General features: G+C 36.4%; 1 protein-coding gene across 4 annotated transcripts in view; it reads right to left on the reverse strand.

Moving 5' to 3' along the window:
• Dmxl1 (Dmx like 1) overlaps positions 1-19,785 on the reverse strand; it is a 137,999-nt gene that overhangs the window by 96,518 nt on the left and 21,696 nt on the right. For all 4 annotated transcript variants that reach the window (XM_048419177.3, XM_048419176.3, XM_048419178.3 and 1 more), the window contains exons 6-10: positions 17,853-17,919; positions 17,154-17,332; positions 13,328-13,517; positions 10,865-11,033; positions 769-981 (exon numbers count right to left, since the gene is read on the reverse strand). In XM_048419177.3, the coding sequence (XP_048275134.3) occupies positions 769-981; positions 10,865-11,033; positions 13,328-13,517; positions 17,154-17,332; positions 17,853-17,919 (818 nt within the window). The remainder of the gene's footprint in view (positions 1-768; positions 982-10,864; positions 11,034-13,327; positions 13,518-17,153; positions 17,333-17,852; positions 17,920-19,785) is intronic.

Consider the following 19,785-nt stretch of genomic DNA (forward strand, 5'->3'; position numbering starts at 1 on the left):
CAACAAAGTTAACCTAGTTATCAGGCAGCTACTAGCGCTGTTAACATTTACAAACATGTATTTCTTTACTTCTTTCAAAAAATCTAGGCCCTCTCCTCAACTCCTGGATTAGGAATATGGAGAATTATTTTAAAGAGGCAATTAAAACCTTTTATCAGGTTCAAATGAAAAATAAGCAAAGACTTACAAATAAGTTTGAAAATCAGACCACATGGGGCTCTCTGATTGTTTCTTGTCAATGCAATCAGAGTGGAAGTGATATGTGTCAATGCTGAGCCAAGGCAGAAAAACAGTATCTTCACCCTGCCCTCTCTTCCTTCTCCACTTTCAAAGACAGGATGAACAAAGAGGGGTCTAAGACCCTATATACAATGCAGTGTGGTGTTATTGGTACAGTGTTAAGCATAGTTGCTGTCTTCCTACATAAAGTGTTTCTCAATGCTCATGTACATATAGATCAACTATATATTAACTGCAGATTCAGGTGAGTAGTCGTGTAGCATATGAGACTATGTATTTGATGTCATGATTCTACAAATAGTTCATAAAGCAACAAAGATTTACTGGCTGATAAATCCAAAAGAACAGAAAGCTCTGAAAAAAAGTGACATGAGCAACAGCATCTACACAAAGTTATTAAATGAACTAATCCACATTTACACCAAGTCAGAACAATCTTGGAGATTATCTTACAATATATAATTTTATCCTTATATGAAAAATATTTATGGCTGAAAATTTTAAATTTCATCCTTCTTAAATCTTTACCTTCGTCAGATTTTATATCTGCCTGAATAGAATCTTCTACACTGGCTTCAGATGAAGGCTGTTCAAAACTTTTTCTAAGTTGCTGCAAGAAGACTTCCATGGACAATGTAAAATGCAGCTCTTTATTGTTTAACCAGTGTACCACAAAAGGGCCACACTTCTCTTCATTTTCACTTAAACTTAAAGATGTAATAGATGGAAGAAGTGGAATGTCTATAAAGAAAAACAAATCACAAAATTTAAATTTTGAACAACTGTAACAGAATAACATTTACACATTCTATTTTCATTACTGACCTACTTACTGTTTGAGAAAGACTTAACTACTTTTAAATTTAACTTAAGAGTTATTTTTTTATAGCCAGAAATTGGAAACAGCCTAGATGGCCATCAGCTGATAAGGGGATAATGAAAAATGTAGTACATTTACACAAAAGAATATTATTCAAGAGTTATTTTTTTATAGCCAGAAATTGGAAACAGCCTAGATGGCCATCAGCTGATAAGGGGATAATGAAAAATGTAGTACATTTACACAAAAGAATATTATTCAACAGTTTAATAAAAAGATAAATTTGCAGGTAAATGTATGAAGCTGGGAAATCATTCTGAGTGACATAATCCATACCACAAAGGGCAAATACTACACATTTTCTCTAATATGTGGATGTTAACTTTTAACTTTTTGATATGTGTGCTAAATCCAAATAACCACAGTTGTTAGGAACTACTAAGGGACCGGGAGACCGGGGGACTTTTTTCATGATTAAAGACCTTTAAAAATCAAAAGAATACTCTGTTCTATTCATCTGTAGTTAATATAGAAGTGAAAACAATACTAGAAGAGATAAATGATACATGAAAGAACCATTCCCTTCATTCTATCACCAGAGACAAGTTCTAATACCTCTAATGCAAGAGCTCCTGGTTATACCCATACATCCATTAACATAATCATTTTAATTATACATTTACCTATATTTATCTGATTACAGACTTCAAGAGAGAAGGATGATAGCTGTGTACAGTGCTGCTTTCCCTCCAATTCCTAAAATTATCTCCAGGTTCTACAATGTTAGAGAGTAAGCTACTAAATGCCCTGAACAGCTAAATTAATTACCAATCTCATTATTCCTAGGTAGAGTCAGGGACTGAAAGGGTACTTCTCCAAGAAGTTATGGGAAAGGTTTTTCATTTTTAGTTTACACCAATCCAAATGAGAATACAATACCTTCTGTATTGTATTGTCAATTGACAATAAGCATTGCTGTTGTCATAAGAGATAACATTGCTGACTTTTACCAAAACATAAAGTTCAAGCACTTTTGTATCAACATCATACTCAAAGAACATGATATTTTTTATAACAAACTTTCATGAACATATAAGGACTAGAAATATGAGAAAACATATTACAAACTCCTCTCCTATGGCTATAAGTAAAAATCAGTAGGAAACTCTAAGCAGTGCAGTGGTGGCACACACCTTTAATCTTAGCATTTAAGAGTCAGAGGCAGGCCTCTGTGAGTTTGAGCCCAGCCTGGCCTACAGAGATTGCTTCAGGATAGCCAGAGCTGCTGGACAGAGAAACCCAGTCTCAAAAACCAAAGAGGAAACTGGGCGGTGGTGGGGCATGCCTTTAATCCCAGCACTCAGGAGGCAGAGGAGGGTAGATATCTGTGAGTTCGAGGCCAGCCTAGTCTACGTCAGCCAGTTCCAAGACAGCCAGAGCTACACAGAGAAACCTTGTGTCGAAAAACAAAACAAAACAAAAAACAGAGAGGGGGGAAGGAGGGAAGAGGGGAGGAAATCAAACGACCTGTATTTTCAAAAACATAGCATCTAGAAACATTAATCCAACAGATCAAATCTACAAAGAATTCTTCATACAGCCCAAACTACCAAGAATATTATGCTTTGACATGCTCTATGCTTTGGCTTAGTCTATTGCTCTATTGCTATGAATAGAAAACATAACCAAGACATCTTTTATAAGAGAAAGCATTTTAATTGGGGTCTTGCTTAGTTTCAGAGGTTAGGGCATTATCATTATTACAGGGAGCATGGTAGCATGTAGGCAGGCAGACTGAACCGGAGAAGTAGCTGAGAGTTCTACATCCTGTTCTGTAGACAGAGTCTGGGATGGCAAGGCCTTTTCAAACCTTAAAGTCCACCTCCAGTGACACACTTCCTCCAACAGTGACATACCTAATCCTTCCAATTCTTTCAAGCAGTGCCTTCCCTGGTGATGAAACATTCAAATATGACCCTGCAGAGCCATTCTTATTCACAGCACCAGTTTTCTGAAGGACGATTAATAAAACCTCAAGGTAAAAAATTGGGGATCAACCTAAAGATCCCAAAAATAAAACAGCCAGCCACTGGCTCTTACACCTCAACCTTGGTCTAAAATGCTGATCCTGCATCCTGAAGTCTCTGAAAGAGACTGCATCTGAGAGTTGTCCTCCCCCCAATACACCCCCTCCCCATTTTTTATTCTCTCTAGGGCTGGAATTAAAATGTGCAACACTAGGATTAAAGGTAAACACCACCTGATTTCCATGGCAACTAGTGTGACTACTGGGATTAAAGGTGTGTGTTACCATAACCGGTGGGACTGTTTTACATTCACATCTTCAGGCAGACTTTACTTATTAAAATACAATTGAAATGCCACTACATTTCTCCTTTTATCTAAAAAAAGGCTATGAATAATATAAGAAAACTATATAGAATAAGTACTATAACTATATAATATATAGAGGCAATAAATATATGAACTATGTCTAGTCCATTTGCATTTGACAAATTCAGGGGAAACATTTCATATGTCTTCTCTTGGTGAGTCCAAAGTCTTATACCTAATTTATTTTTTATCATAACTTGTTTTCTGTGCCTGGTAAACTCTAACTATAGCTATCTAATTTCAACTCCCTCAGAGACCAAAGAAGGAAATAATACTAAATAAGTAAACAGGAAATGCAAGCAAGCGACTTTCAAAAAATGTGAGTAATGACAGAAATAGTTGACTGTCTGAATGGCCATCCAAAGTTCCTCTGCAAAGTTGAGGCATCCACCTTTGGCCTACAGTTCTAGCATATTCGATAGACTAAGAAGCAGGGTATTTTGTGTCATGCTTATCTAATTAAGACAGCATAAAGTCAGTAGTTGAGGCAGGGGCATTTTCTTGCTCAGTGGCTTACTTTTGTCACAGAGAAAGTAAAGTCCATGTGGAGTTTTATCAATGTCCATTATCTTCTCTGAACTATATTGGTGCTGTTAGGAGCAAACGACTTATTGTCATAAAAAAGAACAACCTAGGTTATTAAGACATCTTAAATGCCATATCCTATAGATCTCTGAAGTGTTTGAAGATGACATATCTATCTAAATTATATCTTTGTCTGACCTTGAAAACATACCTAATGTTACTACAAGATCAATTACACTAGGTGATTAACTACTAACCTATATTTCTTTATTATCCTAAACAGTTGATAATAATTTTCAAGGACTAGAAATTTAATTACATTGTTAAATGAGCTTGAACAAGATTAGAAATGTATGTACAATACGTTTTAACAAAATTAATCTCAAGTATGTATCAACATACAAAATATGTATACGATATACAAAAGTAAAATCAATGTAAAACATTTAAAACTAATAGTTGCTTTTAAAAAGTATAGAATGAACCAGGTGGTGGTACATGCCTTTAATCCCAGTACTCAGGAGGCTGAGACAGGTGGATCTCTGTGAATTCAAGGCCAGCCTGGACTATAGAGTGAGTTCAAGGATAGGCACCAAAGCTATTCAGAGAAACCCTGTCTTGGGGAAAAAAAAAAAAACAAGAAAAAAAGTATAAAATGTATGGGCTCCAGTTGTTGCTGCGTCACGCGCAACGCAGAGAAGAATACAAGTAGTTTTCTTTATAAAGTTAATTCTATTGCTTCTGGGAAAATTGCTATTAATCTCTCCTAAAAAATTAGCACAAACTCTGCCAGGGTTCACTGTCTTCCCATAATTTAATTTCATCAGTATTAAAAGGCATTATAAGCTCTGCTGGGTCTATTCCTACTAGTTGACAAAGTCTCACTTTTTCTTTTATAATTAATTCAGAGACTCTTTCCACATAAGTTTGTAATTTTTTACTAGGTTTAGGTAGTAAAAGATCCATTCTAAGATAATATCTGTCCTCTGCATTAAAATTCCTGTTGGGAAAATTCTGGAAGGCAATATGACTAGAATACAATTAAGATTTGGATCTTCCCAATCCACATGTGCTTCCTGTGATATCTCTTCAACCACAGTTAATTCTTTCTCAGCTTCAGCTGTCAATTCCCAAGAACTATTTAAATCTTTGTCACCATTTAAGGTTTTGTTTAAACGAATTATTAGGTCAGGTGTTATGCCACCAGTGGATTCTACACTGCAAATGTCTCCAGATAATTGTTGAAAGTCATTAAGAGTTTACAATCAGTCTCTCCTAATTTGTGCCTTTTGTGTTCTAATTTTCTATAAAGCTATTATAACCTAGATAATTGACAGAATCTCCTCTTTGTATTTTTTCACGAACAATTTGTAATCCCCGTTTCATCAAAAAAAATTACTTTTTCAAACATTCTTTCTAAAGTATCTAGATTTGAATCAGATAGCAAAATGTCATCCATGTAATGGTAAATTATAGATTTAGGAAACTGTTTACATATTATTAACTTACAAAGTATTGGCATAGGGTGGGGCTATTAAGCATTCCCTGTGGGAGGCCAGTTCACTGATCTCTCCTAGCAGACTGAGAAATATTAAAAGTAGGCACTATGAAGACAAATTTTTTTCTCTATCCTTTCCTTGTAAAGATATAGTGAAAAAAACCAATCTTTTAAATCAATAACTGTAAGAGGCCATCCTTTAGGTAATAGGGAAGGCAAAAGAATTCCAGACTGTAGAGGACCCATAGGTTGAATTACCTTGTTGACAGCTCTTAGATCTGTCACCATTCTCCATTTACCAGATTTCTTTTGAACAACAAACACAGGAGAATTCCAAGGGCTGGTTGATTCTTCAATATGGTGAGCATCAAGTTGCTCCTGTACCAGCTGTTCTAAAGCCTGCAGTTTCTCTTCTGTTAAAGACCATTGGTTAACTCATATTGGTTCCTCAGTTAACCATTTCAAAGGTAGGGTCTTTGGCACCTCTGAAGGTTTGCTAGCTGTTTTGTGCTTTTGTACAGCCTGAATGGCTGGTGACCTTTTTAAATAGTACCTTATAATATCCTTCCCAGAAACATGCATTTCTGTGACAGCAGACATGTTAATCTTGGTATTCCATTGCTGCAACAGGTCATGACCCCATAAATTCACTGTGTTATTAGCCACATATGGCCTCAGCCTTCCTCTCTGCCATTCTGGCCCTATACATTCAACCCATCTCATGCTTTGTTTCACTTGAGACAGGGTTCCAATTCCCAAGAATTGAACATCTGCCTCTTGAAAAGGCCAATTTGGACGCCAAGGTTCTGGAGTAATAATAGTCACATCTGTACCCATGTTCAGTAATCCCTCAATTACAATGCTATTTATTCACACTCTTAACTTTGGCCATTGATCATTTATAGAAGTCTGTCAAAATACATGTGTCCTATTTCTTATTGGAATTTTTGATTCATCCTCCACATTTAGTCCACTATCCAGAACAGTATGGTTTTTTTGTTTTTTTGTTTTTTTACAGCAGGCACTGAATTTTTCAATTTTCCTGGTGAGACATGTCCTCCACAGTGACTGGGAATGACTGGACCACATTTGACCCAGGGGTCTCCAAAAGCCCACTGCAAAGAGTTTCCCAATTGTACCAGGCAGCCTTGTTTGTCTTTTGTTAATCAACATTCATTGGTCCAATGTCAACCTTTGCCACATCCACATAATCCAGAAGATTGAGACCATCTATTTTTGTATTTCCTAGAAGAGACATCATTCCTAGGAATGCCTTGTCTCCAATCCCTACTCAGATGTCCTATTCTACCACAATTAAAACATTTGGTATTTTAACGTCTCCTCATACCTCTGGAAGTTGCTTCTCCGACCCAAGCCTCATAATCATCAAATGTCTCAACATTCATTGTGTTCAGGATCCATTCATCCATTGGTGCTGATCTAACATTTAAAGGTCCAAGTATCCTTTTGCATTCTAAGTTTGCATTTTCAAAATTCAGAGATTCAATAAGTACTTGTCTAGCTTCTGGGTCTGTTACTCCTATTTGTACAGCCTTAGCTAAATCCCTGTTTTAAAAAAATCATTAAAAGGTTCTCTTTGGCCTTGTTTAACCCTAGTATTTGGTTCAATTCTTTTTCCTGGTTCTTGAATCCTGTCCCAAGCCTTTAAAGCTGCTGTGTGGCATAGGGACAAGATGTGGTCATCATAAAGATCATATTTCTGTGAATCAGCATAAGAGTCCTCGCCAAGAATTTGATCTTGAAGCCTCAAATCCTTTTATTCTTCCCTGTTGTTCGAAAATTTTTACTTCTTTTCTCCAATAGCATTTCCAAAGTAGTTGTGACCCATCTCCCAGGAACACTGAAACTGACTGAAGCCAGTCATGTAGACTTATTGCTTGAAGCAATAAGTTTCATCATCTCCCTAACAAATAGTGAATGCAAGTCACAAAATACTACTGCTTGCTTAATTTCCTTTAGATCATTCATACCATAGGCTGCCATTTATATTCTTTGAATCCTTTAGGGTATTTAGTAATGGATGGTTTGTCAGAGGAAATTACATGGTAGGTAGTTAGAATCCTTGGGAAGTCATCTCTGATTCTGACACACACTGGTGAGGCTAAATCCTATCCTTGTACTTCCAGCCCATGCTCATCAGTTCCGATAATTTCCTTACTCGTTTCAAATATTTTTACCTCTGTCTTTTGTAAAGACTGAATCCCTTGACTTGTGAATTTTTCTAATGATTTCATAGACTCAAATAACCACTGGTTCTCAATCTGCATGTATAATTCCAAGGTATGAAATTTTTCCATTAATGATAACTTCCCATCCTTGGATATTATTTGGATGGCTTGCAGAGTGACTTCCTAGAGAGATATTCTACCTGCTAACTTTTTAACTGATTTTGATTGTCAAATTCAACAATATGAATTCTTTCAAATAAATTTTCAGCATCCTTTGACATGGACTGAATTTTTTTCTGTCAAATTAATGTTATCCTTTTCAATGGTATTAATTTTTTCAGCTAACTTTTGATTTCCAATGGCATAAACCCTGTCAGCTAGCTGTTCATTATTAGTCCATAAAGATTGTATCATTTCTAAGTGTCTCAGTCTTAGCTCTGTTATCGAACTATTTTTATAAAGATATAATACAAAAAAATGAAGCTAAGTCCCAATATTAGAAAAATAGATGCATAAGAAAAACCATATAAGTCTTACAGAATATTATCTATAATATAAGCAAAAAGTTATTAAATTCCTAGAATTTAGTAAACTATATTACTAAATGGTAATATAGTTTGCCATCATAACTTTCAAATTTATTGAAATTTATTAGATTTCAGGAAATTTTTATCTGGGAACACAAACCAGAAGCTGAGCAAGTTGCCATGTGGCAGGGAAAGCAGAGGGGGTAGAGGGAAATGAGTACAAATTGGGTAAAACCACTTAGTAGGTGAAATCAAGTCAGGCAGGCAGGGATGGGAGACCTTCGGCTGCAGACTTTCTGAGCTAGTCCTAGTAGGCATGGAATCGGGATCCACGTGAATTTGTACCCCCAAAACTTTGGGCACCAAATGAAGCATGATTAATAAAAACTCAGGGTCAGAAATTGGAGTTCAACCTGAAGATCCCAAAAGTAAAACAGCCAGCCACTGGCTCTTACTTCAACCTCAGTCTGAAATGGCGATCCTGACTCCTGGAATCCTAGAAGGAAACTGTCTCCCCCCATCTTGTACTCCTCTCTAGTGCTGGAATTAAAAGCATGCATCACTGGAATTAAAAGCATGCACCACACGATTTCCATAGTGGGATGAAAGGTGTGTCATTGTGGCTACTGCAATTAAAGGTGTATGTTACCATCACCTGGTCTGTAAGGCTGACCAGTGGGACTGTTTTACTCTCAAATCTTCAGGCAGTCTTTATTTATTAAAATACAATTGAAATGCCACTACAGCTTTTCTTGGTGATTTACAATATAAAGAAAGTCTTAATTGTATTTATTGAAAGTATGTCAAAGAGATGCCATACTTGAACTGAGAGTTTTTATATCAATAATTTCTTAGGCTTTTTTTTAATTAATGTGAAAAATCAAGTTTTAATTTTTGTAATATTGCTGATTTTTTAATTTATATCACTTTTTTTGAGGGAATGCAATCAAACCAAGGGCCTCATTCATGCCACTGAGTATCTAATACTCCTCTTTACTCAACAGTGGCCTTCAAACTTATGCCACTGACCTTATAGGTAATTGTATTTAAAAGCAGTCAATAAACGTATTTGATAAAGGTGGTCATTCCAAAACTGAAGTAACATTTTAATGAAGATAAATATACTGACACTGGTATTTTCTTGGATCGTGGATACTTTTACAACTAGGAGTACTGTCAACCAAATGAATGCCATGGTCAAAAGTAATTTTTAATCCTACAAAAAGTATCTCTATGCTTTGACTTAGCAGAGCTCATACTGGTGGAAAAAATTCTATTCGAGTAATTAACTGATAATTTGATTGCTAAATTTCCTTGAAAAGTACAATACTGCTATTTCCAGCTCCATGGAAATTGGTTATGTTTAATTGATGCTTAAGAATATTCTATAGTCTGATCTCCAAAATATACAAAGAACTAAAGAAATTGTACACCAAAAGAATACATAATCCAATTTAAAAAATGGAGTATAGATCTAAACAGAGGAATCTAAAATGGCTGAAAGACACTTAAGGAAATGCTCAACATCCTTAGTCATCAGCGAAATACAAATCAAAACAACTCTGAGATTCCATCTTACACCTGAAAGAATGACCAAGATCAAAAACACTGATGACAACTTATGCTGGAGAGGTTGCAGGGAAAAGGGAACACTTCTTGCATTACTGGTGGGAATGCAAGCTGGTATAGCCCCTTTGGATGTCAGTGTGGTGATTTCTCAGAAAATTAGGAAACAACCTTCCTTAAGACCCAGTAATACCACTTTTGGGTATATCCAAAGGATGCTCAATCGTGCCACAAGGACATGTGCTCAACTATGTTCATAGCAGCTTTGTTTGTCATGAAACTGGAAACAACCTAAATGTCCCTCGACCAAAGAATGGATAAGGAAAATGTGGTACGTTTACACAATGGAGTATTACACAGCAGAAAAAAATAAAGACAGCTTGAATTTTGCGGGAAAATGGATGGAGCTAGAAAACATTATTTTGAGTGAGGTAACACAGACACAGAAAGACAAAGATCACATGTACTCACTCATAGGTGGTTTTTAAAGATAAAGCAAAGAAAGCCAGCCTACAAACCACAATCCCAGAAAACTTAACAACAATGAGGACACTATGAGAGACTTACATAGATCTAATCTATATGGGAAGTAGAATGTAGAAAAAGACAAGATCTCATGAGTAAATTTGGAACATGGGAACCTTGGGGGAAGACTGAAGGGAGGAGGGGGGAAGGCAGGGAGGGGAGCAGAGAAAAATGTAGAGCTCAATAAATATTAAAATAAATATTCTATACTATCAAGGTCATCCTTAGTTATATGATGAAACTCTATCTAAAAAGACAGGAAAGGGAGAAGGGACTATATTCTATAAGATATAAAAAAAACCAACTGTAGTTTCATTCTAGGGAAATGGACTAAAGTAAAAAGTCATTTACTTTCCTCTTTCTATAAAGGTGGTATTAATTATGTGCAAATATCTTTCATTTTATTAAAGAAATATTTTGACATACTACTTTAAGTCCCTCAGTTGTGGCTCCTGATTATCATATTCACAGAAAATATTTACTCAAGTGGTAAATACTTAAATTTCCAAATTCATAAGTAGATTGAGATTATGTGGCTTTGCTAGTCTAATAATACATATTTCACTATAGAGTCAATTACCTGTGGCTGGGTTGATGCTGGCTGCAATATGAAAGTGACAAAGTGCATTAGGATGCAGAGGTGTGTTCCTGTGGACATGGTGAGGATCCTGCTGATGAGGCAGATAGCCAGTATGAGCTACAAGAGCAAGTGATCTCCTCCGACCTCTACGGAAAGGTCTCAGATTTACCTGTATAAATTAAAACAAAGTAAAATGACTGCCACATTATGACTGTCAGAATGGCATATATGTTATTTTATGTAAATTCATATGTAAAAACCATCTCTTTGCACACAAATTTGAATCTTGAAGAATACGTATCTGACCTACTCTTTTTACCTTTGTTTTTCAACACCTAAAATCAACTTCCAGAACTTAAAAGTAAAAAAATAAAAACCAACCAGCCAATTAACAAAACACTCCAAAAACTAATAGGGTGGGCATAATGGTAGACACCTGAATCTCAACATCTAGGAGAGAAGCAGGAAGACCTCTGACTGAGTTCTAGGCTAGCCTGGTCTATAGTGAGCCTTCCAATGCTACAGAGTGAGACCTTGTCTCCAAAAGTAAAACAAAATACAACCAAGATGTTGTCTGTGTACAGATTTCTCCACAGCTTACTCTCTGTAACTACAAAGTAGTGAATGCTATTACCATCATGTACCAGGTTATCTGATTTGTATCTGATCTTATGTGGTATCCAGCTTAAACACTGTTATTTTAGTATTTTATAACATAAAATAGTTCACATAGAACCTAAGGCTATCTAGCTAGTAAGATGCAAAGTAGAGCAAAAATTCCTAGTCTAACACTTTATAATGTAATTATTACACAAAGCCATTATGTTGTTTAATATACAATACAGTTTAATTAGATTCTGAGTCATTAAAAAATAGTTTTTCAGCTGGGCATCATGGCACATGCTTTTAATCCCAGTACTCTTGAGGAGGAGGCAGGAGGATCTCTGAGGCTTTGAGTCCATCCTGGTCTAAACAGTGAGTTCCAAGACAGCCAAAGCTACATATTGAGATCCTGTCTCAAAATATCAAAGGAAAAAAAAAAAGTTGCTCTGTGGTAGTTTAAATGTAAATATCCTCCATAAGCTTACTGGGGCCTATGTAAGGATCAAGATGTGGGACTCTCAGTTGCTCCTTCAGCACAATGCCTGCCTATACACAGTCATGTCCCACCACAATGATGGGTGGGACACAATGAACTAAACCTCTCAAAAACAGTAAGCCACCCCAACTAAATGTTTTCCTTTATAAGAGTTACCATGATCATGATGTTACTTCACAGCAATAGAAACTCTAACTAAGACATGTCCAACACCCATACAAATTAAAAAAAAAAACCAAAAACATTTTCTAGACACTTTATGCTTTAATATTAGGAAAACAGTGCCGGGTGGTGGTGGCGCATGCCTTCTATCCCAGCACTGGGGATGTAAAGTCAGGCAAATTGTTGTGAATTCAAGACCTGCCTGATATACAAGAACTAGTCCCTGGATAGGCTCCAAAAATAGAGAGAAACCCTGTGTGCGGAGGGGGGGAGCAGTAAAAAGCTAGGTGTGTTAATGCATACCTTTAATCCCAGAATTTGGGAGACAGAGGCAGGCAGATCTCTGAGTTCCAAGTCAGTCTTGTCTACAGAGGGAGTTTCAAGACAGCCAGGCTACACAGGGAAAACATTTGGGGGAGGAAGGAAAAAAGAAAGGAAATGAAAAGGAAAGGGGAAAAAAACCCACTAAGAGTCAATATTTTTATTCCATTTTCAATCAGAAATGGACTCACACTATAATCCCAGAACACTGAGACAGGATGGCTGGCATGAGACTAATAGCATCCTGGAACTACAGTGTAAAACTTCATTTCCAAAGAGCAAAATTTGTTCTACATTCAATTAGCCCAAACATCAAACACTGACTTTTACTGCCAATGCTTGTAAAATGCTCTGGTGTGTCTGAAAATAACAAAGGGTACAGCAGGATACAGTAACCAAATCTACCATGAATGCTAACAGAAAATAAATTTTATAATCAAATCTTTGCATTCTCAGACTTTACATTCGTTAATTCAACTGTTACCATCATTTTGGTATAGTTAAACTAAAATTAATAATCACATAATTAAAGACCACTTATGTGTCATAAAAAAATATTTAAGAGGCCTTTAATCTCAGCGCTTAGGAGGCAGAGGCAGGTGGATCTCTGAGAGTTCCAGGCCAGGTTGGTTTACAAGAGCGAGTTACAATACACATAGGACTGTTACACAGAGAAATCCTGTCTCGAAAAACAAAACAAAACCAAACAAAAAGACAAAAAACAACTTAAGTGTATTTTCTTAATAAAAGAAACATTTCTGACAATTGTTTTCCTAAGGTATACTACTTATATTTCTGTATAGCTGAAAGAAAAAAAGAAAGAAAAAATATTAAAGATTTTAAAATCTGTAGAAACACACAAAATAATAAAAAACACTTACTTCTAGAGCACTTTGAACCCGGTCTTTACTGGAAGCATTTCTCTTGAAGTTATTTGTTAAATTAATTGGTTCACACCAGTGGTTGTAATCACCGCCATATAGCAAGCAGTCATTTGGTAAAAATGTTTCTACCCAAAGACGACATACATTATCTTTACAGCAAGTCAACAGTACATTACATACAGAAGCCCTGAGGAATAAAAACATTTTAGAGACAATACTAATTACATAACAATGCATCATAAACATTCTGCAGTGTTTCTATATATACTTAAACACAAAACCAAGATTAGTAAAAGTCAGAGATACGCTCCTCTAGAGAATCTGGGTTTGATTCCTAGCACTAATTAAGTCCAGTTAACTTCAGTTCCAGGGACTCCAACACCCTCTTGTAGCCTCCAAGAGCACTGTACAGACAAATACATATAAAACATCCATATGTATAAAATCTTAAAAAAAATGAGTCAGGCAGTGGTAGCATACACCTTTAATACCAGCACTCAGGAGGCAGAGGCAGGAGAATCTGAGAGTTCAAGACCTGCCTGATCTACAGAGTGAGTTCCAAGGCAAGTTCCAAATAGAAACCCTGTCTTGAAAAAACAAAACAAAACAAACAAGCAAAATCAAAACTTTTCCTATTTATTCAGTGAATGACCATTATTTTAACTATTTCATAATACTCAAGTTTTACTTTCTGCAAAGCACAAAATCATTAAGAAGCTGATGTAACCATACAGCATCCTTATCCTCTTCCTGTCTGCCTAGGTCCAAAGCAGTGATGCGCAAGAAAATTCATGACAGACTGCACAAACCAAATCCATCCTCAGTAATTCTGAACTTTTGGTTATTTTCTCTTGTGGCATTCTCAAAATAAAAGCATATATAGTCATTATCACAAAGAAATCTTCTATCAGTTTAGCAAGTGAAAGTAAAAGAGGGGCCGAGAGTGGGCAGCAAACCAAGAACAAAAGGGGAAAAAATTAAGGGGAGTGAAATCAAATATTTTATAGTAATCACCTTATCATCCATTTCTATATGATTAAAAGCAAGTAGCACAAAAGAAAAATGCAGCAAAAACCATGTTTGCCTTGATTACCTTGTCAACCTGAACTTCCCTAATCCATTTTCTCACCTTTCTTCCTGTCGGACACTCTCACCCACCTTTCTTTCTACTCTTTTGCATTCCTCTTTTTTCATGACTTCTCCATTCTTCCCTTTCTCTGTCCTCTGACATCATTCTCAGCCTCTCTAGGCCACATTTTCTTTTCTTCTTCCCTGTCTTACCCCTTACCTCCCTCTTTATTTCTTCATGAACTTCTTGCTTCTCATACCTCATCACTAAAACGCATCCATTCCTTTCTTCTATCCCTTGCCTATACTTAAATCCTCTATATTATGTGTTCTTATATATAAACCATAGCAAAGAAACTAAAAAATAAGCAAATATATCAAGAAGAAAATAAATCAAAAGACAATAACAAAAGTCAAAGGTTCAAGAGATAATACCAAAAGTTCAAGGTTCACATTGTCAATGAGTGAAACATCTACAAAGGAAGAATAGAAAGTAGTAACTTTAGGGTGAACTAGATAGCAATCAGATGAAATGAAAGAACTTAAGAGAAACAAAACAAGTCAGAAAACTCACAAATCAAAAACAGGTGAGAGTAATGATCTTAGTGTGTGTACAGCTTTAACTGACTCCTCAAGATATCTAGTCAATATAAACAACTGGTTAGGATTGAGAGTAGGATTAAGTGTGTGTATACATACATACACACACACATACATACATATATACATACATACATATGATATAGAAAAACAATGCATTTCTTTGGCAGTGTCTCCCTTATTTCCTTCTTAGTTGCAATGTCCTCTAAGTACCTCATGAAATTGATTGGAGCTCTCCTTCCTCATTTCTTTTACATTTATTATATCCTTGATGGCCTATTACAGTGGCTCTCAACCTCCTAATGCTGAAACCCTTTAATACAGTTCCTCATGTTGTGCTACCCACCAACCATAAAATTATTTTCGTTGCTATATCATTACTACAATTTTGCTACTATTATGAATCATAATATAAATATAGTGTAAGTTATAATGTAAAAATAATGTAAATATCTGTGTTTTCTTATGGTCCTAGGTGACCTCTGTAAAAGGGCCACTCAACCCTGATCCACTGGCTGAGAACCACTGGTCTATCATATTGATACAAAGCTGATACATCACATAAAATCAGCAACAAACAATGGCTAACCTCACAGAAAGCTCTTCAACATCTGTCTTATACTGATGAAATCAGAAGCTAAGATGGTTCTGTAACCTGTTACCTCCAGCCAACTTTTGGAGGTTCCTGCAGGGTATCACCAAACCTCCCAACCTGCCCTATAGTTATCACTTTTTAAATAGTGCAGTATACGTTCACTACACAAACATGTCTACTGTTCTTTCTCAATCAATGGTCTCTTTGTGTTCAACTTTGCCACATTAAAAAGGGAAAAAGAGAAAGAGACTATAACATAATAAAATGGTCCAAAGGCAGAGATGGGAGAGAAACTAAAAATGCTTCATTGTTAATTGCAGGTGCCCTTAAAAGTCTGCTTCAGCTTTCACTGTGATGACTCTGTCAAAACTTGAGTAAGCTAAGTTATTCCTTAAAAAAAAATCAGTGATTCAAAAGCCTGTTTAGTATTTTGATGGTTGTAGCATCAACGGACGATAATTTTCATTTATTATGTATCAGAATAAATTAGTTTCTGTAAAACAGTACTCTTCGGATAGGTTTAAAAGACAAATTTGTGATGACCAAGCTGGAGTCACTCAGAACTTTCAAAATAAGAGTTAACATACACAATTAGATCATTTTATTCAAAACACATCTTTATGTATGTAGGTAACAGAGTACTAGGAACATAAGAGAATCTGAGGTTTTTTTCAGCTGACAAAACTGATTACTTAGACCATTCTCTTAGCTTGAAGACTCTACAAATTAAGAACAGAATTACTACTTTTCCTAGAGTTTCTCTTCTATACTTTAACTTTGACTAGAGGGCTAGAATAAGGACAGTGCCTACTATACTGTAGCTCAAAAATCTAAGTATATCCTGTTGGTCCAAAAGAGAAAAATAAAGTCAAGAAATGACTTAGGTACAACATTACAATTCTACTTGATATCTCAGATGCTAAAACTCAACAGCACTACAAAGGTTAAGAGTAGGATAACCAAACTAGCACTGCCATGCAGTACAAGATGGATTTCTAGATGTACTTACTACATCTATGTAACTTACCATAAACATTCTATGTGATACTAAGTTTTTCAAGGACCACAGAAAAGAAATGTACTAAAGGTACACATTTCTGAGCTTGTATGGGTTAGAAGAATATCTAACTCAGAGCATGATAATATAAAGAATTATCTCTATTTTTCTCAAAGTTGTCTTTTCAATAAAGGATAATTTGTTTGCTTGTTTTAAAAAAGAATGTCAGAGTATACAATAGAAAAAATAAAATGAAGATAATAACTGTCAAAAGAAGTCCACACAAACGGCAGTCTGTATGAGGAAATACAATAGGATAGAAAATATAAAGAAAATAAAAACATGTAGAACTCTGTGACAAAGACATCTGATATGGAAATAAATTATCTTGGTCCTAAATTCCCTTTGAAGTTCCTATAGTAACCATGAACCATATTTGACCAGACATATATAGCCTGGAACAATCAACTATTACCCTGATCTTCAAAGGCTCCAAGTAAGAAAACCAGTCAAATTGGTGATGTTCTCTTAATACACAGTGACATTACAACCAATCAACTGACCTTGGCATATATTTGCTTGTTTTACGCCAGGAAAATCCATTTACTGCTCGTGGATGGGCCAGATACACAAAAGAAAAGTCAATTTCTCCTTGGGATTGTTTTTCTGAATTTTTATCTGGAGAGGTAACAGCTGGCCGCCAGTTTTCTACATTATACCATACCTTTAGAAGACAGTCATCCTAAGGAGAACAAAAAGATCCAAAGACCATATAACTTTGTATACTTTTCAGGAAAAATGAAATTAAGGGCTTCTTTTCCCTTAAGCCAAAAATCAAGTAAGGGTACAATAATAAAAAGAAAAAGTCAGTTAATGTTTGTAAGTTCAAAAATAAAATAGAGGAGGCTGGAGACAGCTCAATGGCTAGAGTGTGCCCCATAAGCAGGAGGATCTGAATTTAAGCCTCCAGAACCCGTATAAAAAAGTCAGGTGCCACAGGCTTTCCTGTAATCCTGGTTGGGAAGGCAGGGACAGAAGACCATGGAGGTTCTGACCAGTCAATTTAGCTCACACTGAGATTCAGATTCAGTAAATAATAAGGTGAACACTGATCAGGAAAGATACTACTGACCATTACTCTGTGTGCACATGCCTGCATAAGTACCACACACACATGTACACACAAGGGCAGGTGTACACATAGTCTTAAAATATAATGTAGTACAGACACACAATTTGGCAAAAGTATTTTCAAAATTTACCTTTCCAGCAGTGGCAAAAAATTCTCCATCTGGTGAAAATTTCATTAAATGGACTTGGGAAGCAGTTCTGTAAATTAAACAGAGAAGGGATAAGCGGCAAGGAAACTAGGTTCAAAATAATTAGCACTTTTCAAATTCAACTCCAGCAATTTCATATTCTTACAGAATTTTTTGGTAATAATTTCACACTCACTTTTTTCTACTTATAAGATGCTGTTTTGCAATGTGGTCCGTGTTAGATCTTAACACCAGGTTAAGTAGTCCTCCTGCCACTACAACACATAGCTAGAACTACAGAGTACCAACTCTAAAGGTTGATTCAAGCTCTTTGGCGCTGTTGTTGTTGAGAAACTTTTGTTTATTTATTTGATTCGGTTTTTTTTCCGTTTTCGTTTTGTTTTGTTTGTTAGGGATTGAACTCAAGGTCTGCATATGCTAAGTACATGCTTCACTATGGAACTTCTCCAGGCCCCTAACTTTTAAGTATATTCAAAAAAAAAAAAGTACTGACAGAAACTTAAAAAAAACACACATATTGCTAAGTCATGTAAATGCAGGTAATTGCAGTGTTCTGAAGGTAAAATTAAGAATATTGCAAGTTTGAGGCCAACTTGGCCTGCACCATGACTACTTCAGGCAAGCCATGGATGTATGTCAATGCAGGATAGAACTAGACATGTCTGGCAAAAGAAAAAAAAAATCAATGCAATGATTCCTAATAATATTCTGTTATTAAATCAGTGTCTAGCCAATTGTCATCAGAGAAGTGTCAAACACTAAGAGGAGCCAGGGGAACCCCCCGCACCCCTTTCCCCTTCCCCAATCACATGGGTGTAGCTTTCCTGTCATTTCTAAGAGAAACACTCTCACAGTACACCTCCTAGTATCATTTTTTTTCTTAAATATCTTGTAATTAAAAGTTTGCCCACCATAAAGTCTTTGCCTCCTTAACTCTGCTAGATGAGATGGAGGAAGAGCGGATATAGGAGCAGGGAAGAAGATATCTACATTAAGAGAGCCATTTTAGGGTTGGCAAGAGACTTGGCTCTAGAGGGGATCCCAGGTGTCCACAGGGATGTCCCCAGCTAGGTCCTTGGGCAGCAGAGGAGAGGGTGCCTGAACTGGCCTTGTCCCATAGTCACACTGATGAATATCTCGAATATCACCATAGAACCTTCGTCTGGTGATGGATGGAGATAGAGACAGAGACCTACATCTACATCAGAGCAATAGACTGAGCTCCCAAGGTCCAGTTCAAGAGCAGGAGGGAGAAGTTGAGCAAGAAAGTCAGGACCGCGAGGGGTTGGTCCACCCACTGAGACAGTGTGCCTGATCTAATGGGAGCTCACCAAACCCAGCTGGACTGGGACTGAACAAGTATGTGATCAAACTGGACTCTCTGAATGTGGCTGACAATGGAGGCTGACTGAGAAGCCATTGATAATGGCACTGGGACTTGTTTCCACTGCATGTACTGGCTTTTTGGGACCCTAGTCTATTTGGATGCACACCTTCCTAGGACTGGATGGAGGAGGGAGGGCCTTGGACTTCCCACAGGGCAGGGTGCCCTGCCCTCTCTTAAGACTGGAGAGGGAGGAAGGAGGGTGAGTGGGGGAGCAGGAGGAGAATGGGAGGAGGGGAGGAAGTGAAAATTTTTGAATGGAAAAATAAAAAAATAAAAAAATTAAAAAAACTCTGTATATCTAACACCAAAGTAACAGCAATTTCCCTTCAGAGGTGAGAGAATAATTTCTGTTTTTAATCTGGATATCTAACTTTCAGAGTCACGGATTTCTAATATTCCAATATACATTTTTCAGACAATAATGTTTTAAAATAAATTTTGCCTTCATCTGGGATAACATTTACTTAATAAAAGGTTTCATGTGTGTTAAAGGAATTTAAATAACCATGAACACAGTTACCCAAATTC

This window comes from Myodes glareolus, chromosome 13, assembly GCF_982192425.1.
Source record: "Myodes glareolus chromosome 13, mMyoGla1.1, whole genome shotgun sequence".
Classification (NCBI taxonomy): domain Eukaryota; kingdom Metazoa; phylum Chordata; class Mammalia; order Rodentia; family Cricetidae; genus Myodes; species Myodes glareolus.